The sequence below is a fragment of the Psittacula echo genome, assembly GCF_963264785.1.
Source record: "Psittacula echo genome assembly, chromosome: 3".
Taxonomy (NCBI): Eukaryota; Metazoa; Chordata; class Aves; order Psittaciformes; family Psittacidae; genus Psittacula; species Psittacula echo.
The window spans coordinates 28,829,566-28,856,241 of record NC_137736.1 but is presented as its reverse complement, the minus strand read 5'-3'; the positions used below and the strand labels follow the sequence as shown (position 1 = coordinate 28,856,241).

The following is a 26,676-nucleotide window of genomic DNA, read 5'->3' as shown; positions in this document are numbered from 1 at the left end:
TCTCATTTGTTTTGTGGGCCAATGCTATAAAATGCCAGGCTGATGGTAATAGAAAGGACCTCAGAACCTCCCTGCACATGAACAGAGGTTAAGGTGGAAAGCTCTGTATAGCAAGTCATAGGCTGCTTCTCTCTTCATCAGCAGATGACAAATTTCAGCCTGTCACTGTCCTACTGGAAAGTCAATGTTCAGGTCATATCTAGTCCTCAGATAAACACGAGTTTGGTTCGTCCTGAGAGCAACCGAATACCCTACATTCTCGGGAAAAATATTGCCATCTGATTCAAGCTGATATGAATGTATGCACGTTGGAGTTGATTTCTGAATTTTCAGAGTACATGAAAACAAAAGATGCCTAGTTTAATGTGAGAATAAGTCTCTCTCAACCTTAAGGCTCCAAGTAGGTGCAACAGGTAACAGCAGTAGCAGATTCACTGCCTATTTTTCTTAATGACTAAGACGAGGTGCTCCTAGCAAGACTGTAGGAGAAAAGTAAAAATGTCTGAGGGTACAGAATAATCAATTACAGCAACAAAAGATTTCATGAGCTAATGCTGATTATAGGAAACATTTGGAAATTTGCAGAGAAAAGCAAGCCTGACCAAAGGCCCCCAGTCCTGAGGACAGCTTTGAGGTCAGATTGGTCATCAGCTAGTCCTGAAAAGGAGAATATTACATAAAATAGACTGTTTGGGATCAAAACGCTTCCACATTAAGATCTTTTTAATGAAAAGTAATTCCTTGTCAGAAGCTTTTGTCTCTCAGTGACCTAAGGTCATTCATATATAAATGATATTTTAATCTTTTAGCCCTTTTGGAAGCATTTTACCCATGCCCAGAAAGAAAAAGGATGTCATTGCCTCTCTTCAGAGAGGGAATAGGCAGAGAAAGGATGATTCCACCTTTTCTAAAAGGAAAAAGTATGTAAACATGAAACAGGTGTTTATAATTGAATAATCAAATTTCCTGGTTGTGTCCACTTTAAAGCAGGAGATAAGCCCCAAAATAATGATTGCCTGTCATTCTATTATCATCTAAACCCATGTGAGCTCTCCTTACTCAAATTCAATAACAATTAAAAGAACAACTGCGTAGAGAAGTATTTCAGAAAATAGAGGTGCAGACTTTATCTTGAGTGGTTTTATTAAATCCCCTCAAACAGGGTCACATGCACAAATCTTAAAGATTAAAAAAATCTAAAGCAGTTTCGTCTGCATTTCAGTTTATGCTGTGTTTTTTGACAAGATACATTTCAAGCATGTCTAGTCTGTAAAGACCAAGAGTGAGAGCAATCCATCTAGAAACTGCTTTGCGTGATTCAATACAGCCTTCCTCTCATAGTGACATTAAAGCTCTCATGAACCTTCTGAATTAAACCAATTCCTTGTGTAAGCTAATGCAATGACCACGGGAAGCAACAAGGTAGGTGAACTGATCATTCAAGCACTACCATGTCTGTAAAACTTTAAAGCCTCTATCTTGACTTATCTGTAATAATTCTTCTGAGTGAAGATATTCCAATTAGACTGGAAAGCCAACGTCATTCAAATGCCATCAAGCTCAAGAAACTCTTTCCTTAGCATTTAGGTTTTCTAAATTAGGTTTTCTAGCTAGGTTTTCTAGCTCTCTGCTAACTGATTCACATTTCCACAAGTAGTAAGTGGTTGCCTCATAGAATATCTCCAGCCTGTAACAAAGACAAGGATTAGAAAAATCAAGTCACTGAAGAAGCCTGCTTAAATTCTCACATCGTTTTTCGTTGTTAAAGATTTTAAATGAGACCTTAATCTATCTTATTTATATACAAGGAAGGATGCTGTGAATGTTGAACCAGTTCTACAGTTTTTAAAGCATCCAGCACTGTGTGACTCTGGTCTGTGGATGACACTGCTTCGAGGGTAAAATTAAAAAAAACCCAACATATCTAGGCTGTCCCTGTACAAGAGGACAGTGATTGACTCAGCATCAGGAAATGAAATTATGCAACCAAGACATCTTTGGCTTTTTGAAACCATTATGATAATTTAGAATGTGGTACTCTGTATTCTGGTTACATTGGTTATAAAGGATTTTATATCCTGTTTCTTCTTTATAAAAAGAAAAGAAAAAAAAAAAAGAAAACCTTGTCCTGTATACAAAACATAATTCCTGGAATCTTTCTTCCAAACTCAAGGCATTTAAGCAAATAATATCTTTGCTCTGTAGAGAAAGAGGCCTCTTCATCAGTGTAATTAGGAAGACCGGGAAAAACAGGGAGGCGTTGTAATTTCCAGTCACCACAAAATGAGCTGGGAAGATCCGCACCACAGGAAAAAAGTCTTGACAATTCTCTGAGCTGAACCACTTCTTCATGTAGACTAATAACCATAGAAAACAACAGGATGTGTGGACTTGGTCATACAGGGTCTACTATGACTGTATATCTTTCAAGCATCTAGCTGAACTTATTTGTAATAATTCTTCTGCATGAAGGTGATTCAGTGTTTAGTCACTTGCTAACCCATACTTGCCTCCAAAACCAGCAGTATGTATATCTGACTCGTGCTGACAGTGTACACATGATTTAGAAACTCCTGTCTTTTCTCAGGTATCTGCTATATACAAGCTTATTCAAGACCTGATTGATCTACAGTAAGAAAGTAGCAGATTTCACTGTTTTCTCACATTTTTTGTGCTGTTTTGCAGTTCTCAGATATAGATAGGGTTTTTTTCAGCACGTAAGTCTTTGAAGATTTATATGCTTTAAATCTCTGAACTGTTTGACATATACCCAGAACTTTAGATGGATGGCAAGTTCCTACTCTCTAATTCTGATCTACCAGTACAGGCCAGTTTGTTTTGTTCTTGGCACAGAGGAAGCAAGCAACCATCCTTAGGACTGCTAGATTTCCCAGGAAGCTCTGGTGCACGGAACAGAAGACAGAGCTAATGAGCTGAGAACAGCATGACCACATCCAGTTTGATTTTGTCCAAATTTGACTGACATTTTGATAAAGGTGCAGGAATGCATAAATTCTTAATTAGCTGGTGTCAAATCACGGGATGTAATTTTCAGGGGATTTTTGATAATAACTAAATCTAAACCAAACATAGAACATCATTGGAAGAAGAAGGAACTTAAGATTTTTCATTACAGGAAAAGTACAAGTTTAAATTAAGACAGAAGGGAAAGCAATCCATCTGGGGTGATATTCATCAAGGGGCTTTTATGGTTAAAACTGGCAGCATGTCTAAACAAAGGAGAACAAAACATCTTGTAAGAGAACAGAACGTTTCTTTTGTTTCATGGGCTTTTATTACTGCCAAAGTCAACATGTAAAAGTATTCTCATTGGACTAAAAGTCTACAGAGTAGAATTTAAAAAAAAAAGAAGTGAGTGGTACAAGACTGGATGTCAGAAGACCCCAAGAACTCCCCATCTCCCCTGCTGTCTGAGGAAGGATCTGTGTGTCAGTCAACCACTCTTTCTGTGAAAATCTCTATGGATGTTGCTGGGGAAAGATGACAATATTTCAGCTCCAAAACATAAAATAGTGTCTATTCTACTCCATCTTTTTCAATGTGTTTTAGTGTTGAGTTAATTACAGCATTTATAAATACTCATTACAGTTTTCTCTGGGCTGGCTCTGATGCTGCAATATTTAGTTAATTCAAAGAAACACAGTTATTTACTTTGACAGCAATTTTGTCACCAGATTATTGATATTAAGATTTGATCCATTCTCATTAACCAAACATTTTTCTTTGTTTTACTTTTTAAAAACTTATTTCTTGGCCATTAAGTAATGGATTCATTTCTGCTATTAGCCTATTACTCTCTGTTACTTTGAACTGAAAACTCTTAATTATAAGAGCAAAATAAACAAGTGCTGGACTGCACCCCATCATGATTTATTAGGAATAAAGGTCAGCTTTCCAAGATGATAATGTATGGCTGAGGTTAATATCAGTAGGGATTCCTATTCTGAAATCAAATTTCAAGTGGAAAAATCACTTAATTTATGGAATGCTCTATACACAGATTGCAAAATAATGGTCGTAGAACTTGCATGCTAAGAATAAATACATAATGAATTGATAAAGTATTATCTGCAAGGTTCTGATACTGTGATAACTAAAATCAAACCAAGAAATCTGACAAGAAAATTATATAATTTTTTTCCACTCTGGTTTTACTTTCTTAAATATTACCTGGAAAGTAGATTTGTTTATAAAAAAATGAGCAAAAATTACTATAAAGTGATTTTATCTGAATATATGGAGGTTATTTTGATATTTGCTACACAAAACTTTTTCAGAACATATTTTGTATGTCCTGGCTTACTAAAAATGTTCATCATTTACTTCACACTAATATTTCGATTTAAGCATTAGTGGATGGCCTAAACCCAATGATGCTTATTTGTACTGGAAAAACTCCAGGAACCAGAGTCGTATTACCATTGAGCCATTCACTGTGTGCAGTCTTTGCTGCTGAGAGTTTACAAGATAACTGTTATATGCAAATCATTTAGTTTTTGGAGCAGTGTACTCTCACTGAAACAATCTGTTCCTCAACCACGCAACCTCCTACTCACTCGTTCACAGGTTTGCCAGTGCTTAAGTCCCATTATCTCAGGTGGATATGTAGTGCTTTGCACTACATGAAGCCCCCACAAGCTTCTTGTCATCCTTGTTGTGCAATGGGTTGGTGTCACTGTAGCAGGACAGCCTCCTCAACAGCTCAGTTGAGGAGGACACTTCCCATCCAAGATGATGGGCCAGAATTTGACAGGGCTTTGGCTCCTGGCTGTGCCACAGATTCTGTGCAACCATGAGAAATCATTTCAGGTCACCTCCAAAACCTGTGTCATGGTCAACTGATAAGGCCAAACTGGTCATTGCTTGGTAGGCACGTCCACCATGCTCCCATGATCAGACTGTTCACTATCCATGCTTGTAGATAGAATATCACTCTAAACCAAAAGCAATGGACCTAAAATCTAGATGAAGGCTTCTTGTAGCTGGAAATGCTCCTATGTAAAAGACAAATGGCAGCTTTTTCCTAGTTTGTGTATTTAGTCTGTTAGCTGTGTGGAACAGGATTTCTTACTTTCTCACGTATACAAGCAGTATCTGTTACAATTGGGATCCCTATTTCCATTAACACAGTAGTGTACCATTATGTTTTCCAAGTTCATAGTCAACCCATCCATGCATTTCAGTGACGGTCATGTTTGTGCATAGTAAGATAGACTCTATTGTTACTGGGAAGAATAACTGACAAAGTTTGACCTTCCCTTCCAGTTCTTCACACCCACTTCCTCATTTCTGGTATTGATATAAAGCAATCTGGTAGGTGTAAGCTTTAAAGGAATTCAAAGGCTTTTCAAACATATGCTATGCAATTAATCCATCTAGGCCGTCATCCTCAAATATTTGAAATTTGTTTGTCAGATTTGTTACATCAAAAACCTTTCATATGACTACTCCTGAAAGTCCTTAACCTCAACCACTGCTGTGTAAATGAGTGCTCTTGACTGACTCTATAAACAGCCTGTGACTTTCCTAAGAAATCCCACTTCTCTATATACCCATTTCCCTCTCCTGTTTCAAGGGAGATGTGGGCTCAGTCTAATAACAACTGCTCAAACCCCTTCCTAAGAACAAGCCTCCCCCATACCTCCTCTTTTCCATTCCAGGACTGCTTAGTAAAAGCCCAGGACTTTTCCAGTCCTGGACCTCTTCTGAATAAAGAGACTATGAAGCATCATGATTTTAAGTGGGGAAGATTAAAACCTGTAATGGTGAATGCTAAAATTCTTTTTATTACATCTGTTATGCTAGATTTGGACCAGGATAATGGAAAAGTCATACACTAACTTACTATATTCCATAATCCTCAAGGATCTCTTTTAATAAGAGGATTAACTGTAAGAGCTGATAAGTTGATGTGTGGCTCATACCACCTTGTATTTTTCACTGTAACTAGAAGCTTAAATCTATCAAATGTCTCTGCAGTTCTAGTAAAGGAGGAGGTTGCTCTTTCAAAAGGAAAGAAAACCAAAGGAAAATTAAACTTCCTTGACCATTGACATTTTGGTTAGTATATACTGAGATTGTTATTTATAGTGTTGGAAGATTTTGATGTGTAAAAGTGATCTGTTATATTCTGAGTATGTGGCAAGAGCAGGTTTACATATGCCTATGCTTTATAATTTTTTCTGATGTCTGATTTTCTAATCAAGAAGCTCAAGTTTGGAGGGGAGAAAAAGAAATAAAAATGAGAAAAAGAGCTTATTCACTATCTTGTCCCTTGCCATCAAGCAACGCAATTGAGCTCCTCTATGTATGTATGTTAATCTTGTCAATAACTCTGTAACCATCAGAGTTCTGTTCAGTTAATAAGTCTAAGATGCAATGGAGGAGACATCATCACCCATCTTTGCATTTGGATGTCAGCTAGCACCACAGCCCTTGTTAGAAATTTTGTTGGATTAGTTCAAAACTAAAGTAGATATTCACCTTCGTTATAAGCAGGGATGCTGACTAGACAGAACAGGTCTGCACTCTGATATGCTACTCTGACACGCCGTTTGAGAGCCCCATATATACACATCTGCCACCTTTTCTTAGAAGCTAAGGAATGCTTTACTTGAAGTGGTATGGAGACACTAGCACGTGCAGAAGTCGCTTTGCTGTATTCACTCTAGTTTGCTACTGTTTAGCTGAAGTAAAATGTTCTAGTGAGATGCTGTCTTAAAGAAATTATGATGTAAAGTATCTCTTCAGGATAAGACTGGTTTTCTTTCAAATTGCTCTTTTTTGGTAGACCATCACAGAAGCAGAATCATTTTCCTAATCTCAGTCCAAACATGTAATGCATTCTTTTTAGAGGATATATAGGTCCAAAAAGACTATGATGTTAGCATGTCTCTGCCACTGTGTAATGGTGAGTGAGCAAACATAATTTGGGGAGTTGAATACTAATGCTTTCTGAATTCCAGGTCAAATGATTGACAATAATTGTTTTCTATTGTTTCATTCATGATCAAAAAAAAAAAAAAGGGAAAGAAAAAGAACAGCATGGTGTGGTGATGGTATAAATTAATACCTTTTGCTTCACAAAGCTGGATAATTAGAAATGCATTTTAAATCAATAACTAATGTTCAGTTTTGCCTAGTAATTTCCGATAAAATAAACAGATTATAACACCAATCATTGAAAATACAAATATACTTTTCTTATATATCCATCATTAAAACAGAGAAAACAAAAAAATCAGTCCGGTTACTTGCCTTTGTAAGTTAACTTTAACGTACTTGGGAAAACAACCTACCATAGGTCAAGATAACCCTATTGACAAACCGAGTAGACAGGAAGATATTCTTATCTTCAATTAGATTTCACTCTAGCTTCTGAAAGTACTCCTCTCATACTGAAGAGTCCAGCTGTTTTCTGTTCCAGGCTCCCATTAAAGCTGTAGAAAAACTCTGCTGACTGCATGCCTTTAAGATAAAGTCTGAAAGTGTTCATGTCGCACATAAACAGCAAGAGAAAGAAAAAAGGAAGCAAAAAGAGAGAGAAAAAATATAGTGAGTGCTTTACAAAATAATTATCTAAATATGGCCCATTGTCTAATTTTGGAATTTCTCAAGTGAATTACAGTAGGGGGTTTTTGTGTGCCCAGAGGCATTTGTAAGGCTTTTTTAGCATTACACTTATATCCAAGAATACTCTTCATATAAGGTGTTGTTTATCCTCAATTTATGATACTTTCATATTAAACAAGCATTCAGGCTTCAGTAACAGATGCAAAGTTTCTAAATATCCTGCACAAAGTCAGGCTTGAATGTGGTTTTGTGCAGTGTTTTGGAACTGAGCCACAGAACAGTTCATTTTCTGTCACAATTCTGTGCTAAAATTACATCTTGGCTTTTCAATGAGAAGTTTTATCAGCTCTATATACTTTAAAAATTTGTTAAGAGTTAGGACAGTTTCTCCTTACACCACTTAAAGCAGATTCAATATGTACACATATTTTGTAAGTGATATAGTCACAGTTTTATTTGCATTTGGGGGTGCATTTTTTTTTTTCTTCTAAAGTTAAGTCTGGATATACATTTAAAGGGGGGGGGTGTTCGTTTTTGAACAGTGAGAACAAGAAAAGGTTAAAACTTGAATTTGAAACTCAAAAGAGATCACTTGATATACTCAATAAAGTTGAGGACTAAAGAACAGGTTCAGAAAAACTTATTCCACAGTTTATTGAAATAAGTGGAATATGAATAGAAGAGTGGAAATGTCTATACATTATGAAACGTTATTAAACATAATAGATTGACACTTTTGTGTGCAATAGTGCAATACAGTATCTACAAAATTGGCTATATCTCATTAAGGCTGTATTGTAAAGCTGAATACTTAGTCAATGCATTAAATACACTGTGCCTTATGACTTCTTGATTTAGTTATACATTGCTAATACAAATCTGGAAATATAAGTGAGGTCCAGTAGAGACAAAAGAAACAGAATATTAAATGTACCTGTAGTTTTACCTTAGTGAGTCCAGTAGCAGCTGAACTAATTAATTCTGTGATTGAACTGTTGATGGGCTTTGGCTGAAATTAAGGCTGCTATAGTAATTGATTCAAGGTGAGGAAGTGGAAATTGATATAAAGACCATATGATGGTGATGTGAATTGATAGCAAGCTTCTGGAGTGTTTGCCTTTGGAAGCTGGGTTAGCTTTATTTTCCAGTTGTTATAATTGTCCATTGATATAGAAATCAATATTGTAATTTGAATACTTAACACCAGATTTCAGATTGCAGTTTATACACAGTCTTCATTTTTTAAAGTAGCAAAAAATTTCACAGTTTTAATTAGATTGCTTTGGATATTTTTTTCATTTTTTGCTATATCAGGTACCTGATAGTCTTCAGAGATGAAACTTAAACAGGGGAAGTTTAGATTGGATATAAGGAAGAAGTTCTTCACTGTAAGGGTGGTGAGGCACTGGAATGGGTTGCCCAGGGAAGCTGTGAATACTCCATCACTGGCAGTGTTCAAGGCCAGGTTGGATGAGGCCTTGGGTGGCATGGTTTAGTGTGAGGTGTCCCTGCTTATGGCAGGGGGATTGGAACTAGATGATCTTAAGGTCCTTTCCAACCCTAACTATTCTAAAGTTCTATGATTCTATGATTCTATGACTGAAGACTTATCTGGAATCTGTTCAATCTTAGTAAGAAAGAGTATGAGTACCTACTGCTCCTGTATGCTTTGTTTCTCAACTATCAGTTGAAACCAACATATTGGGTTAATTCCCCATCTTGTTTAATAAACAGGAGAAAGTCATCAAATGTTTACATCTTAGAAATAGGAATAATAATTATCTGATAAAACACGGTATTGAAGAATGTGAGACCTTATTTTGAAACTCAAACACTCTGTTGCCGTATTACTGCAAACCAGAATCCCAAAGAACAAGCATTTTGTCTCAGTTCTGTTGTCAGAGGCAGCCTGAAACCTTCTGTAAATAAGATCTAAGGCATTACAAACAGAAGCCACTGAAATTCACATTTTTTAATTAAGCTGCAATCTCTACTTGAAATTATACAAACAAAATTGAAAATACGTTATCTCCCTAAGACTTTCAAATTGTGCTTTTAGTTCCTCTAGTATTAAAGCGGGGCAGAGTGCAAAAAAGCTATTTCTTTTGATAAATTACATGATTAGGTTCTTATTCAACGTTTATTATATCCTGTAACATTTAACAGGAGCGTCACTAGAAACATTAAAATTGCTATAAATCTTGCGTATAAAAGCTTGAAATCTCATTGCTGTGTTAAACAGTCATGTGGTTTCTGACTATTCAGAAAGTTCTGCTTCATTTCTGTTTATTAATTGCATTTGAGAACCGTGCAACTGCTGCCTATTCTGTTTGCCTGAGCACGGCGCCTAATAGGCACTCACATCCTTGGTTTACCTGACAAGCATCTAGAAGTGGTGCTATGCGGCTATGGTTTTGGAGCAATGATACATTTCACTGACTGCATGCAGCACGTAGTTGTGTTTTAGGACTCAAACTGAATTAAAAGCTTGGAAGTACCATAGACTTCAGGAGGTCTGGGATGGAGAGAAGGTTGCTAGCCCATTGCTCCCTTTGTTTTTAAGGAAAACTTTTGTTTCTGATCAGGAAAGAAACATCACCTGTCTGTCTGGATGTGCTGCACACAGAGGCACCGCAATTGTCTTGAGGTCGGAAACAACATTATGCTTCCTGTACTCAAGCCCAAATGTTTTATTTTTATTTAGAATGAGTTAAAAAAAATAAATCAGAAATTAAATTTAGAATCCAAATGGTGTTTGGAGTGTGTGCCTCACAGTTGGGGTCTGAAAAAACCCTTCAACACTTAACTCTTCCAAGGTACACTACCTGACACCTGATTATAATTTAAGTCACATTTGGATGACTATTTAATGGTCTAAATGGGACTTAAGTTAAACTAAGTCTATATGCACTTCTCTGCTACCTTGAAATGTAAGCATAAGCCTATGGAGTTTGTAACATCTTTTCCTTCTCTTTTTTTTAGTATGGGGGTAGAAGCACCAATGCCTATTTTCAAAAGTGAGCTAGCACTTCACTATGTGCATCTTGTAAATGTACATGTGCAGGCCCAAAGGGTTTACTCACACTTGCAAAGCCCTGTAGCGACAGGTGAGAGACAAAACGTCAGGTGATAAGGTGCATTGGAAGCCTCAGACCCAACCCTGCATGCAGGCGATTCAGGACATTGGTCACTTGAGATTGACCCAGGAGATGACAGTCTTGTTCAGAAACGTCCTGAATGACCAAGCAGCCTTTTTTCCAATCAGATTTGCCAATCCTACATTGCCCTTTCAGTCATCATTGTGCTTGTAGTAAGTGTAAGTAAAGCCCTTCCCAAATTCTTCGTTCGCGAAGCCAAGCCATCAAATCAATCAATCATATGTATATGTACATATGTAGAAGAATGGAAATGAAGGTTCCTGATATACTATCAAAAATAACATATTGGTTCCTTTATTCAAGATCTTATCATGTTAGCAAAGAAACTGAGCATCTGATACAAAATCAATAAATGTGAACATTTCACAGAAGCAAATTACTCTCTGAGGAGAAATTGATCTCTAAAGGATCATATTTTAAAGAATATTCCATCTTTATGAATAAGAGATGGGGGTCATGTCAGATTAATAAAGAGGCAGACTAGGAAATAGATATTCTATAATGAAATGCATTTGTATGTGTGTCCCCCCTCTATCTTAATTATATCAGCATACAAACTCACAAGTGTTTCACTGTTTACAGCTGAGATTTCCATATGTCCCTGCATGTTAAGATGGAAAGTCTCATAGTAAGTTTGATGCATTTGTGCTTTTCCATTCCTATTTTACTTAAGCATACTTCAAGGTCCTGCTGTATTTCCACAAAATTCTAGATGCAGCAGGTTTTTCTGAGACACAAAGTGATAACACCCCAGCATCTATGATTAAATCCTGCAGATTCAGAGCTAGAATTTAGATTTAACAGGAAACACCATTCTGTAAATTTGCTGATTTTTAATGCAGCTTTCCTTATGTCATCTGTCTACAACAAATTAAATGAGGCAAATAACAATGCACAGTAGAAAATCTTGTAATTAAAGAATTATATGCTGATACACATGAAAAAACTATGCTATTATTTATCATCAACTTTTCTTGTATTTTGTCTGCAGTTTGTAATCCATCAAATACTTTTCATAGATAAGCTTCAGTGTGAGGGACAAAATGGGGTGTATATGAGAGACTGATCTCATTTAAAACAAAGTGAGTATGCTGGGAGAAGTTCTGGACATTGATCCTGCTGCACTGAAGAAGCTTTCCCCAACACAGGGAATCATCATTGCTATACAGACTGATGTACAAAGTCCACCACTTTGACTTACTCCTTATACTAATGAATAAATCCAAGAAAATGTGATTTCACTTAATGATGATAGAACAATGAAATGCTGCCTGGACCAAAATTGATCATGTGCAACTCATATGCTGTACTTACTTACGCATATGTAAGATTTACGTGTACCTTACACTACAAAGTTTTTATTTAGGTCTCTGTGATTGTGTGAATTTTTCCTGAAAGCCTGTTTTTATAGCCATCATCATCCTGCCACCGATGCCTGTGAGCACAGACGGTGGTAGTGCTCTTGTTAGGAATGATACACCTTGTTTGCTTGCCTGTGTCTTCTTCCTTGGGGATGCAAACTGAATAGAGTTTAATGAAACAATTCAGCAAAGTTCAGGACATTAAGAGTCCAATGCTGGTGGGGGATATTCAACCACAACCCGTCCAAGAAATCAAGCCAGAATGACAAAAAGCCCTTCTTCATTTATCTCTTCCTAGAAAAATCTGGATTTCTGGACCCTGAGTAGCAGGGGCAGTATCTATCGCATGAGGCTAAGAAATGCACAACCGAAGCTTTGTGAAAGCTTTAGTAATTTGGAATGGTTAGATACCTTCCTTCATTAAGGATCTTCTGGGGACTCCCATTCAGCACTGATTGCCATCTGTTACCCATTCATCATGGAGAACTTAAAAGATCTTGGCCTGGGTAAAGAGGGTCACTCCAGCCAGGCTGGTGAATTTAGACTGTTGTACTTCAAAGATCAGACCCAAAGCTTGGACAAAGCAGACTCATTTTTTAATTTCTTAGTGAATTTTTATGAATTTCAAAACTGTCCTGTCTTTGGGCACATGTAGGACACACTTTATTCTGTCTTTCTCTCTTTTCAGTATATCTTTTTTATACAGTACTAGACATATGTAAGTCAATGTATATAAAGTGTCACAAACTTGTGTCTGATTGTAAAATGCAAAGTATATTGAGGAGAAACTAAAGTAAAAAAGTTGAGGAAAGTGATTTTATCGAAGGAGCAAAGCCACATATGTTTAAAAAAATATTTGGAAGTGATCCAATAATACAGTTAATTTAAAATGCAATTTTGTCATGGCTTCATCGTTCCTACTAATTGTTACAGGGAAGAATGTTTTTGTGTTCACACAGGCACGGTGGGATGGCCTGACAGGGCGCATAACCTTCAACAAAACAGATGGCTTACGGAAGGATTTTGATTTGGACATTATTAGCCTCAAGGAGGAAGGAACAGAAAAGGTAACTAGATCTTTTGTAAAAAAATGACAAAAACCTAATTTGACAGGGGCATAGGAAAATTCATTCTCCTCAGCTTAAGACTCCTGTGCTTGGGGTAAAAACCACTTTTTCCAAGATTATTTAAGTCAAAGTGAAAACAGAGCTACTAAGATTTATTTATTATTTTACAATGTGTACCTTACGTTTTGAGGTGTGGGATAGGAATTTGGGACTGGCAATAATTACATGAATGAAAATAATTATTTTAAGTGGACATTACCTTCAGTTCTCACCACTGTAACTTGGTGTGGTAAACTCGTATAGAGAGGTAAATCCTAGTCTTATCTATGATTCTATGATCTTACATGTACTGCTTTTATTAAATGTGACATGAGGGAGAGAGGAAAGAAGGTGCTTGAATAGATAACCTCAACAAGAATTGAGATGTTAAAAATTCGTCATATTTTTCAAATTAGATTAGTTCTATTTCCCTTGCCCCGGCTCTCACTCAGCCAGCAAACATGGGCTCTCAATGGGCAGCACCAAGCTCCTTTCACCGCCACCTGGGAGGTGGCTGCTCTGAGTGTCTAAAAACCCCTAACACAGGTATTGCCACCAGCTCATGTCAGCTGGAGACAGCATTGTCCCTTGCTCTGTGTACACTGTCTTGACTCTGAATGATAATTGCTGATGGGTTAATTGAGGCTTTAAATGTAATTACTCCCACACAGCTCTCCAGACTGATTCTCTTTTCATTTTTAATGAAGCACTCTGTTTATTTTTCTCTGTACAAAGGCTGCTGGCGAAGTTTCTAATCATTTATATAAAGTGTGGAAGAAGGTTTGTACACAGACAGGTGATGCAAAAAACCTTTGGGCTGGGTCTTCAGACTCATCCTTTGGGTTTTGAAAGTGACTTATATTGCAGTTTAGAGACAACAGTCTACCAGAGAGTATGAATTTTTCTGGTAGAATAAGTTTCACTCCAACTTGAGACACTGTAATTCCAAAGACCTTGATAGCATTCAGCTTTTTCACCAAAATATTTTTGTAATTATTATTTTATTTTTTGGGAGCTGTGATTTTCCTCTCTGACTGGAGGCTCCTGGTTACAGCAAAAGCAGCTCTTTTCTCAGTTGTTACCCTTCCCAAATCACTTAAAATTTACCATGAATGGTAAATTTACACAGTTTTGAATGTGTATTAGCATCAGCAGCAAGGACTGTTTTAACATGCAGGATTGGGGAGTTTTTTGCCTCCCACAAAATATGCACTATGCAGGCAATGTTCAAGTATTGTTGACTCAAAATTTTGACAAGTGTGTTATTAGCTTCTTACAGAAAATAATACAGATGATTAAGTGGGTGCTGTCATTCACTAACATATGGAAATTGGAACTAAGCTTGTTTATAAAAGATCTAAATTACCCCAGGAATCTCATCCCTTTTTTTAATGTGAGGCTCCTGCTTGGTGGAAAAGGCACCAAAGTGGGAGTCAGAGACAAGCTCCATGTGTTGCTCCCCACTGGAGGTACAACCCACAGCTGCCATTTTGTAAGAAGATAACAACCACATTAATCATGCTTAAAGTGTTCTGCAGTCACAAGATAAAAAATTCTTATAATGCTTAGAATTATATTTTGTACATATTTCACACAGATCTCAAGATTTCCCACCCCTCCTATATACAGTTAAAAAAGATTTTGGTTTGGTGTTGTTTTGGGAGAGATTTTAATGCTACAGAGTACAGCAGTGTAAAATAACCTATAATACTCTTTGTGTGTTCTTATAAAGCACATACTTAATAACCTTGTTTTAATCTTCAGTGAATCAGGCTAAGGCCGCCATTTCCCTCATTACTGGTGAATAGATCATCCTCCCTGACATGCAGAACGCTATTGGACCAATCTCACTTTTGACTCTTGGCATTTTGTGTTACGCTGAATTGATTTAAATCAAATTACAATCGGTTCAAAGCACAGGCCTGCTGAGAAGGGCATATGACACCTCTCAAACTTGTCACTAAACTGCAATAACTCCCCTGGATTCACCATAGCAATGTACTACCTTGACCTCATTCTTCCAGTGCCCCTCCTACCTCCTCCATCACTCTAATCAAGGTTGACCTGCGGTGTCATTCTCTTATCCAGACCTAAAGTGGTATCCTGGTGTATTTCACACTGTGACTGTGTTGCTCCATGTTCTTCATGGTTGTTCTCCTCTTCCCTGCTGCCAGCCAATAAAAGCATATCAAGTCAGTGACAACGAGCAGAACGGCTTTTGATTAACTCAGCCAACCTGGTGCAAATTCAAGGACACTGGTTATTTGCTATATTCTTGGCACTCACTATCATAATACCCAACATCCAGTGTACTTTCTAGATCAGTTTCCCAACATGATCTAGTTTTGGAAACAAAGGGAATGACTGATAAATGCTTGAAAAAATAATTTTTAGAAATGGCATGACAGAAAAATTGTGCAAGAAGAAAGCAATGGCATCCAGGGACACAAACCCAAAGTTTGTTTGAAATGATACCGTTATTACTCCACATCCACAGTCAGCATGCACAAACTAATCTGCTGGGTTTGGTACAAAGGCAGTGCCATCTCTGCCTCAGCTAACAACTGAAGAAAAACTGTCGAGCCTGTGTCTGAAATGACTGAGCATCTGAGAGCAAATAGAGACCTCCAGTACAGAGAATAGGTGGGTTTTGTCTCAGACTTACTTGGCAGCTTTGGTGGCGGTCCCAGCAGGGAGGATCTGAAAGCAGATCGGTCCTGGGTAGAGTTGAAACATGCTGGCAAAGCCACGTGATGAAGTGCTCTGTGGATAGGCAATGTCAGTCCCCCAAGCCATCCATCTGGTGCTCTTCACAAATGTCTAATACCAGCCAAATTTCCTGAGTCAGCTCCTTGCCTGGAGTTTTCTCATGTCAGCCCTCAGCCATGTTGTATATGTAAATCCAAATGCACCAAATGCAAAAAAACCCTGAATATGCTTTCAGACTATGCTTATGTTAAGTAAATATTTACCTGAACGAATGAACATGGTTATAATTTCTGCGCTTATGAGGTGCATATCCAAATCCACTGAAATCATGAAGATCTTTCTGTTGAGGCTTTGGGTTGGGCATTAAATAATGGAATTATTCACTACCTCTAAGGCTAGAGAGGAAATTGCCTTTGGCCTTTTATATTTACTGAACAAATATTGGTCAGTGTGTGCAATGGTATCACCTTTGTAGCTCTGTCATACATAGTAGCAAGAAATGACAGAATAATCTTTGCTAAACCTGCTGAAGGCACAATGGAAGCAAAAGGCCAGTGCATCCATCAGTCTGCTTTGACATACTTATTCAAGCTTTTAATCTGTTGTGTTGGAAGAGAGAGGTCTTGCCATATGTTTCAACTCTACCGTTTGCAAAATTTAAACAAAAAAAAATCATAGAAATAGACATTTGACATTTTTTAGGAGGAAACAAAGCCAATATGTTCCACTTTTGTAGCAAATTGGCTAATACACCACTGTATTGGCATGCCTTATACTCTTACAGCTCATTCATTCCCACCTGCTTTTGAAAGGGTGGTATGTTCCCTGTGTTTTCTAAATCAGTCATTTGATGTTGCTGCCTTACTCAGACCTACAGTCGTTTCCCTTCTCTAGCGTTTCGTACTGCTGGTGTTTCTTTCTGTGGTGGCTAGATGCAGTGCATTCTGCCTAGGCGGTGAGCATTTAGCGAAATGTTTTGGCTCGCCGTAGCCAGGCAGCCACTTACCTGCTCTCTTGTATGCAGATTGGGGTTTGGAACTCATACAGTGGCCTTAACATGACAGACAGCAACAAGGACCGATCGACCAACATCACGGATTCCTTGGCTAACCGGACACTTATCGTCACCACCATTTTGGTAAGTCTCACTGTGTAGAGGTGCCAGTATCACCTACAGCTGTGCCATAGGATGCAGGTATTGCTGATGATTGCAGGGCTCTCCGTGGTTGCCTTTGCCACCTCTGCCCTGCACTCCATGGCTGTTTTCCACTGCACTAAACAATGGTGTGTTAAACTATCTGTTTTCAAGCAGTTGTTTTGATTTAGACTCACAATCGACTTACACATTCATCTAACCACAAGATTGATTCAAAAATATCCCACTGCCAATGAAGGACTCTTGGGAATCTCTGCTTCCAAAATTGTATAGCTTACTTCAATATTTCAGAGATGAATCCCGCATACTTTTCTTCCCAGAAGCATTAACACACACAGTTTTGTTGTCAGTGCTTATACGTCCTTCCTTTTTACTGAAAATGAAATGATGAGGACTTACAGAAAGTAGCAAACCGCAGATAGACAGATTATGTCCTTACTGTGATAGATGGAAAATATGCAATGGGGTATTCGCAAGTTGTTCTGCCTTGTGCTTTCTGCTTGGCCAGTAATGCCATTTTTTAAATTATTCTGCCTAATTCCTCAGGAGGAGGGGAAGAGCTCAAAGGCTCCCACTACACTCCTTTTCTATTGCCAGAGGTCTTTTGCTACATTAAACTGCAGAAATCTGCTTGCCCAGATCTTCTACCCAAAATGCTTTAAAAATAAAAGCAACACGGTACTTTGCAGTGTACCTATGCTGTTCTCCATTCTCTCATGTGAATACGTGCTCAACCCACTTTTTTCCAATAAAGATCTATTTCTCACAGAATATAAAATTTTAGGTTCCTCTTATGGTTATTTTTCTGTTATTTAGACTTCTCTCTCCTTCAATATCCCTTCCTGTCCCTTAGGGTGAGACAATGTACAGATCTCGGGTCTGATTTTGGAGCTGCTAAGCACTACTTTAATTAAAGCTCCTGGGAGCTATGAATGATCTGTTCCGCTGAAAATTAGGGGCCTTATGCTTATCATTAACTGATTCAGTCAATTTGTTAACACACCTAAAACAGCTTTTAATAGACACAGTAAATTACTGATTTGCATCTAATTTCAATCCACTTATAAAATATTAGGATAATTTAGAGAAACTGGTATAATCTGAAACAAGCCTAATTTCTATTGCTACATGTCTACTCTCTTTTTATATAGGAAGATCCCTATGTTATGTACAAGAAGTCTGACAAGCCCTTGTATGGAAATGACAGATTTGAGGGTTATTGCCTGGACTTACTAAAAGAGCTGTCAAATATTTTAGGCTTCATCTATGAGGTCAAACTAGTTTCTGATGGTAAATATGGAGCCCAGAATGACAAAGGAGAGTGGAATGGGATGGTCAAAGAACTCATAGATCATGTAAGATTGAATCCTTCTCTCTTTATTCTTCTTTTAAGATACCTGTTGTATTTTCTATGAACCCAGCCCAAACATGTTTGCTTTAGTTTTAGAGCCATTACTCTTTCTTTATTGCCACTTGTCAGAGTAGGAAGTCACATTAGTACATCTGTATCAACAGTTTGCAGGTGTGTGTGGGGGAACCTCCATCTCCACTGAGGCAGTGGGCACTAGCATGGGTCCTGCCACCCTTCAGCTACAAATTTGGGCTGCAAAGGCTGAGCTTACAGCTCACCTCTGCCCAGTGGCTGCCTCTGACCTGTGGATATAGTCCCTACCCAGATGTTCTGGCAGTCCTTGCTTACAGTCTTCCCTGTTGCACAGGACCAAGCTTCATGTTCCTGGTCATACCTGTCCTACTCACACGAAAGTCACAAATGTCCCTCTGCCTGCAAAAAGAGGAAAGAGAATATCATGTACCAAATAATACCCTAGCAATGTTAAATTTTGTCATACAGATTTATAGTAAAATTTAGTTTTTAATACTTGAGGGAAAAAGATGGAGGAATATTATTGCATTTGCTGAACATGAAAAAGAATGAATATTTTCCCATTTGTGATTTCAGAAAGCTGATTTGGCTGTTGCTCCTCTCACTATTACCTATGTAAGAGAGAAAGTAATTGATTTTTCCAAGCCCTTCATGACACTGGGAATCAGTATCTTGTACCGGAAGCCCAATGGGACAAACCCTGGAGTTTTCTCCTTTTTAAACCCTCTTTCTCCTGATATTTGGATGTATGTTCTCCTAGCCTGCCTTGGAGTCAGTTGTGTCCTCTTTGTCATTGCAAGGTAAGTCAAAGTCTTAGTTTAGGTGTATCCACATTAAGTACCTCTCCTCTCATAGGTGATGCATGGGTTGTGCAAAACAGATACAGCATAATAGTATCCTAAGGGATTTATCCCATCCTAAAACATAACATTCTAGAAAGTCTCTTGGTATTCTTTCTGCTACCACTTTTATATATTGCAATGTGATGAGATTTTACTTTCCTTAAGGGCTGAATGGAGAGAAATATCCGATGAAATGTGTCAGCTTCTCTTTGTCAGAAAGCAACACCTCAGCAGACTACATGTTCAAAAGCAGTTTGTATTACTTACATATAAGCACTTCTCTTTTCCACTAACAGTGCACACAGTTAAAAGGTAAGAAAGAGGATGTGAACATATTTTTGCTGAAGGATGCCAATTAGCTCAGCTAATTTCCCCTTGAAAATACATGATAATGTGACTGGGAACCTGAGGAGACAGTCTGCAAGGTGAAGTATACCCAAAACTCTCTCCCAGCATTGTCCTGAGGTGTACCCTGTCTGTCAATGGCAGGCCTCCAGTGATGTCCGTTTTCAAAACCAGCAGGAAATAAGCACATATACACCACTTTTCCAAATGAATCTGAAGCTTATAAAGTCCTCAAAGGCAGATATGCCACAAAGCTTCTGAACAAGTGGACAACACTCACAGCTTCAGAGGGCCGGCAGTGTACTCTGTGCTCAGTGTACTTTTAAGCCTTATAATTAGGCTTATATCAGCTCCAGATAGCTGATATGGTTTCAAAAACTGGATATAAGCTACTTATCATGGCCTTAGAGACCATGGACCACAATCAAGAGTCAGTTGCTCTAGAGCTTTGAACAAGAGCAAACCAAGTGTGAAAGAAAATGAACTTAGAAACTTGTCAGAGGAAATCAGTCATTTGAGGCATACATTTTTCTATAGTCCTGAATAAACCTGGACTCCAGACTGGCTTATTTATTGTCCTTTTCTTCAGCTAGTGGCCTTGGAATTTCATTTCCAACTCTATTTAATCTCATTCTATCCTTCATTTTTCCATTTTTATGATTTAAAACATAAATACTTTTATTATTGCCTCACAGAGATTCATGTTTTGGTTTGTTTTACTGAGTATCCCTAATTAACCCTATACCCACTTCTATTACGTATTGTTTTGTATATACAAAAATATATTCTATATTAATAAACTATATGGAAAATAGCCTGAGAAAACATTTATACTATGAAGTATAAGAACCAAAGTGATGTGTCATTGGAAGTCCACACATTCACATCACCGTAATAGCAACAGGAATGCTGCAGTTTTTATTGCAACTGATGACATTCATCTTTAAGAAGTCTGCATTAATGTATATATTCCAATGTATATATACATATACCTAATTCAAAGGTCATAAAATAATTGTAATCTGAATCATCAGTTCTGATAACTTAACATGTTGTTCCTGACTTTCACTTCTGTGTGAGCCAGGTCAAATTAAGCTCTTACTGCTTTTCCTCCAGTTCACTTGTTTTATTTTAATCAAAAGACACAGTCCTGCAAAACTTCAGTCACACAGGCAGTTCTGCTGAGAGCAACCGGCCTCAGCCATGCATTTCTCTGTGGTCCGCTGAACAACCCTTGTTCCAGGTGGACGATCTGTGTGAATCCTTTGGTTGTTTGCATGTTTCTATACTGGTACGAAAGCACAGAAATTTGTGGAATTTGCTTTTTGCTTTAAATCAATGGAAATGTGAAGAAGAAGGAGAGAATTAGAGGAGAGGTCATGGGTTCAGGTTGGATGAGGCCTTGGGTGACATGGTTTAGTGTGACGTGTCCCTGCCCATGGCAGGGGGACTGGAACTAGATGATCTTGGGGTCCTTTCTAGCCCTAACTATTCTATGATTCTATGATTCTGTTAGTGTTGGCCCTAGGTGAAAGAAAGAGTTTATCCATCCCTGGCAGCTATGGGACTGTATACAATTAGTCATGACTTCCCACAAGCTCTTGCAGTGGCTCACTGTACCATAAATAATAACTCTTACTGTAAGCAAATCATGATCTCATTCATGACTAATATTAAATCTGCTTGACTGTGACAGACTAACTTTTCTGCGGTTGTGTGCCAAGACTAAAAACATCCCTCAGTCCTCTCCACCTCAGGACAGGCAGAAGGGAAAACAAAGCATGAGTTACCCTCAGTGCTTCTATTTTTTTAAACAACAGCAGCAAGTTTGCAGGAATAATAAGCATCAGGGTCCTCTACCTGCTCCAGAGCTGCCTACACATAGATGCATGGCCAGAAGCAAACCAAAGGGAAGCGCACAGTGCTTACAAGTCATCAGCTGTGAAACCTGTTTGCTTTTCTTTCTTGGCTGTTAAATATTGCTCCAAATCCCAGTGTAGCCTTTGGGTAAATCTATAGGTTTGCCCTGTGTAACTGTTTTGTTTTGTTTCTGAAATCTTTCTAAAATGCAGTGGTTCCAGGACCAGTGTAACTAATGAAGCCTGATTTCCCTACAGATTTGTGTCTCATGGCGGATTGTGATTGCCAATTGAAGTTTGTCTGTCTGTTTGCTTTCTGTGCAGCTGAAGGATTTATAGGTGATCTTTCCCATGTGGATTAACTGAAACATAACAAGTTCTGAGCTCATCCTGCAGCTTCTCTCCTAGTGGGGCTACTACTGCAATGTTTCATAACGCTTGCAGGAGCATAATAACCTCTAATGCCTCTACCTATTTATCAAATGTGGCTAAAATTAGCTAAAAAACTTATGTGTCATTAAAGGTCTAGAACCACACACATTCATAACACACAGCACAAAATGTGACTTGTAACAACTTCAATATATCAAGTTTACATACCATTCTCATAATCCACCTATTTTAGGAAAAGAGGAAAAGAACGTACTAGTTCAGCAAAACAGTTAGCATAATTTTCTGAATGTTCAATTATTTTCTGACATATGCTTTTTTTGAACTGATGCCTAAAAGCAGCACCTAATTAGATTGCAACTACACAAGTTGAAGTACACAAAATCGTGTTCACATCATCTTAATTTACTTTACACTTCATAAATTTTGATTTATTCTAAGAAGCTAAGCTATTCTTACAGTCCACGTCTAGACCTGCTCTAGATATCTCAAGAGTACTGTAACATTTGCCAAGTGTTTCAGCAAATATTGTTATATTGGCATTAAAAACCTCAAGAAGTGTCCACTTTATAACACTGCCACAGTAACTTAAAGAGTTAACAGTATTTTGACATCAGTTCATGGAAGACAAATACTCAGGAATAATTTTCATAGACTGGGATAATCTTCCTGTTATTTCTTCAGACTTTTCAGCAGCTGAATAATTTCTTATTTGTCTTTGAGCCTTATGTAGCTCTGTCATTGTTATAATAATTTTTAAACCCAAGCACTGAAGTTTTTATGACTGCGAAGGGTTACAGACTGACAAAGCTCTGTTTACTAAGTACACTGGCAGGGAATGAACAAGGCATTTTCTGCCAAAACTTCCCTTTACTGATAATGCCATATCAACTATGCTGTTAATGTTAATGATGCTAGAGCTAGGTTGCTGAGGTAACCACCAGTGGTGAATAATGTCACACAGAGCCTATATAAAAAGGTGCTTAGGTGACTTTGAGCATCTCAACTCTGTCAGAAACCGCAGCACAGCTGCTGCTGAAGGCCGAAAAAAGGAGAAATTGCCAGGAAAACAGAAGGCCTGAGCAGTGAAATAGAGCTGAATTGTAAGCCAGCATCTTCTCAGAGCTCAGCAAATCAGTAGAAACACAGGAAGAAAATTGCTTTTGTTTCAAAGAGAAAAATAAATATATACCTTAGTAGCACATTAAAATACATACCCAGAGCTATAAAAATCTTTCCAGTCTGGGAGAAAGAGTTTTTCTGCCAAAATTTCACTGCCAATTTGTAACAATGGATATTTTGCTTTTTTGGTGATGGAGACATATGCATCCAACCTGCTGAATGTGGTGGCTGTCTCAAACAATACAAGATCCCAGCCTTGGACTTTCCAGTTAGTTCAGGCAGAGTTATTTGTACATCTTCTTACTGTCCTGTGTTAACACTGGGATCCTGTGGGTGAATGCTCATCACGGAACCCCTTCACTTTTATGGTGGTTGGCAGCTCAGGCAACCTACAGGTCTTAATTTTGGGTCTCTTGTTAAGGGTGTGCTTCCCTATGTGTGCATAGACTGAGCTAGGAACAATTTCATTACTACGCAACAGTTGCTTACATTATTCCAGCACAAATTTAAAGCATATAACTTGGTGATTGTACGCAGAACTGTTGTATCTTGCACCTGAAAACTGGCTTTTTTTTACGATTTGAAACTGTTGTACTAGAAATGGTAATATTGTGCAGCTAATGACATTCTTAGCTACATACTGTTTCAATTAGTGGGTTCATTATTATCGGAGTTCATTACTTCAGCTAAGCAAGGCACTCTGCTTGCAACCGTGCGTAAATTCAATGCTTAATTATATTGTTGAAGCGGTAATTAAAATATATTGGCCTGGCACTGCCAATTAAAGCTATATTCATAAACTTCATGACAAAGAATGCAAGCCACACAGCAGTGGGAAGCAACAGCAGGCAAGGCACCTTGGGGAGAAATGGTCCTTAATGTAGCTCTGCCAAGTGTTGTGCAGAGCAGAAGGGGCACGGTTTGCAGTTGCAGGACGGTATGTGGGGAATAGAGCAGAGTTCTTCCATTAAGGCAATCCTCCACATAATTTTCTATCTCAGAAACACTGAGAACATGGCCCTACGGCTTTCAGGCACTGCAGTTGCTCCCAAACTCCTTCAAACGATTGGCAGTCTTTTCTTTCAGTGCCATGACAGCCTCGTGCAGGGAGAGCACATTCAGCATCAAGCATCTCAGTTACAGACAGCAAATGATGGTTGCTTTTAGAAGGCTTTTACTCCTCCATTATTTTCTAAATGCTATTCCAAGGAGCAGCTACATGGCTTTGAGTTTTTCCCTGCTCCTGTGAATGTCTGTCTGTCAGCAGTGCAGGCAGGGGAGCTGTGGGGTGTTGCAGCAGCCTCACCCTTGAGGAACTCTAAAGCCAAGAGTGAGAGGAGTAAGGGAGTAACCTTTTGCTAGATCTGGGACTGTGAAAACAGCTCTTGGCATTGCAGCACTGCTCCACGGCTTGCACAAGGCAGCTGCAGGACATCCCGCAGACAGCATTTCAGCTGAGGTTTTCTTTTCCGTGCTTCCTTCATTAGCCTCCTCACTTTGTGCGTTGTTCAGCAGGTTTGCTGCCACTGTATGTACTCTATTTGATGTTTACAGATTGTTTCTGTTAACTGCCACAGGTTTACACCATATGAATGGTATAACCCCCACCCGTGCAACCCAGACTCAGATGTGGTGGAAAACAATTTTACTTTACTAAATAGTTTCTGGTTTGGAGTTGGAGCTCTCATGCAGCAAGGTACACCGGTTACACTTCGTTATCGCACACATCCCACAGTCTGCTCAAGGGCTTCTGTGCTGGTAAACTCCACCCTCTGTAAATACAACTCATACTGTAAAACCTGATCTCAGAAACTAAGCAATAGAACAAAGGAAGAAAACGACGTGCCACTGCAACCAGGAGCAGGCAGAGGAGGGGAACCTGTGAAACCCAGAATTGGGCTGCAGCAGAAGGAAGGAGGGGAAGCATCTGAGGGAAGGGAAGCAGACAGGGTCACATGGCAGTTTCTGGGGCCAAAATGTAAAATAATCACAAGAGAGCTACGAAGTGCTTCATGCTAAAGTTGAGTTTATTGGAAATAGGAAGATGTTGGGCTCCATCCCAGTGGAAATGGTAACAGCCTTAGCTACCCTAGAAAAACAGTTATAATTGCTGAACAACAACAAAAAAAGGTGCTCTTTCTTCAGAAGGGTTGTTAAGTTTGTTGGCACTTGTCAAACGCTTTGTTTAAAAACAAAACCAAACCTTTTTTTTTATGGCTTTTCTGCAGGTATGGGTCCCATCCTTCTGTAAATGCATCCAACCTTAGAAGCATTAACTTTACCCAGTCACAAGTTCCACAAGTTGACGATGATTTTGGAAACAACTGACACTTAACTCAGTTGACAAGGAAGGGCAGTGAAGCTTACTCCATATGGGAAGTCAAACAGATATGTGTACTAAACGCATTTGGTTATGGCATATATGTTCTAAGGTTTTCAATTAAATCACTATTCACCAAAACTGGGGTCTACTGAAAAGAATGCAAATATTTTCTGTCAAACATTTCAAGTTGAATCAAAGCTGAACAAAAAAACTCCCACCCTGCAACAACAAGCAAAAAGGCAATTCAGAGGAAAGCCCAGCAGTACCTTGGTATTAAATCCCTAAACATTTAAGTAAGGAATATAAAACCATCTCTGCATTCATCCAGGTACAGTTTATTCTTCCCTCTTTAATAGACATGAGTAGCAGTGAAAAAAACAAGAGGAGGATTTTTTCCTAAGCATGGTAGAGAATAAAGTTTGTATTTTATCTAAGATGCACTTGCTTTTATTGGTGCACTAATGTATTGACAGGAGCTTGATCACAGAAATTACTTTGAAGAGGTTGGATGCTTTATTCTTTTATTTTCTTTAAAACACAGGCTGAGGTTTTACAGTATCAGGCGGGTGTGTGTATATAACTGTGATTGCCCTGTGTGTGAAAGTGCCCCAGGATTTTGTGTTTTGGTGTACTGCCTTTTTTGGAGTTTACCATCATCCACAGCAAACTGTGGGATGCAGTGTCTGCTCGTTACCACTACCTTGGGTACATGACAGTCAGCCCCAACCAGACTCTGCTTGTCTTTCAAGAAGATTAAAAACAAAGCAAAAGAAAGAAAGAAACAAAGAAAGAAAGAAAGAAAAACAAAGAAAGAAAGAAAGAAAAAACATTTGTAAGGCAACACAAATGTTTCCATGTACAAACTTGTGGTGCGTGTGATTGTAAGTGCATCATCGTTAATGTGAAGAGTTTGAACATGATGTGAATGGTTGTGACTCTGCATCTAGTGTTATGTTCTTTCTTGTTGGCAGCAGCTGCTTGTTGTGCTTGATTGGAAGCCACTTGTTATTAAATTTTAAAATGTGATGATCAGACTTTCTCTTTTCTACAGAGCGTGAGCAAAGTCTGGATCAGGATTGGCTGTCATGTCTGCCATTAAAAGGCACTAGAGAGACTTCAGCAAGTATTGTCTCTGACCCCGAGTTTTGCTAGCAACCTTTTTATTTAGACATTACTTCCCCTGTTTTTCCCCTGCAAGTCTCAGATGTGTTATCCATACTCTGAAAGCATCCAAACAGGGCACATTTCATCCAATTCATTCAGAGAAACTATCACTGTCAGAAAGGAAAGCTATCCGTCAGAGCCCCAGTTCAGCCAGTCAATGGGTC

General features: G+C 38.4%; 1 protein-coding gene across 2 annotated transcripts in view; it reads left to right on the top strand.

The window, feature by feature from the left end:
* Positions 1 to 26,676, top strand: part of GRIK1 (glutamate ionotropic receptor kainate type subunit 1) — a gene marked incomplete at both ends in the record, with an annotated part of 177,704 nt that overhangs the window by 128,850 nt on the left and 22,178 nt on the right. The window contains 6 exons of one of the 2 annotated variants that reach the window (XM_080612275.1): positions 13,072 to 13,179; positions 13,954 to 13,998; positions 16,952 to 17,065; positions 18,235 to 18,438; positions 19,044 to 19,267; positions 24,603 to 24,721. In XM_080612275.1, coding sequence (XP_080468401.1) covers positions 13,072 to 13,179; positions 13,954 to 13,998; positions 16,952 to 17,065; positions 18,235 to 18,438; positions 19,044 to 19,267; positions 24,603 to 24,721 — 814 coding nt within the window. The remainder of the gene's footprint in view (positions 1 to 13,071; positions 13,180 to 13,953; positions 13,999 to 16,951; positions 17,066 to 18,234; positions 18,439 to 19,043; positions 19,268 to 24,602; positions 24,722 to 26,676) is intronic. The other variant, XM_080612276.1, reaches the window with a different exon arrangement.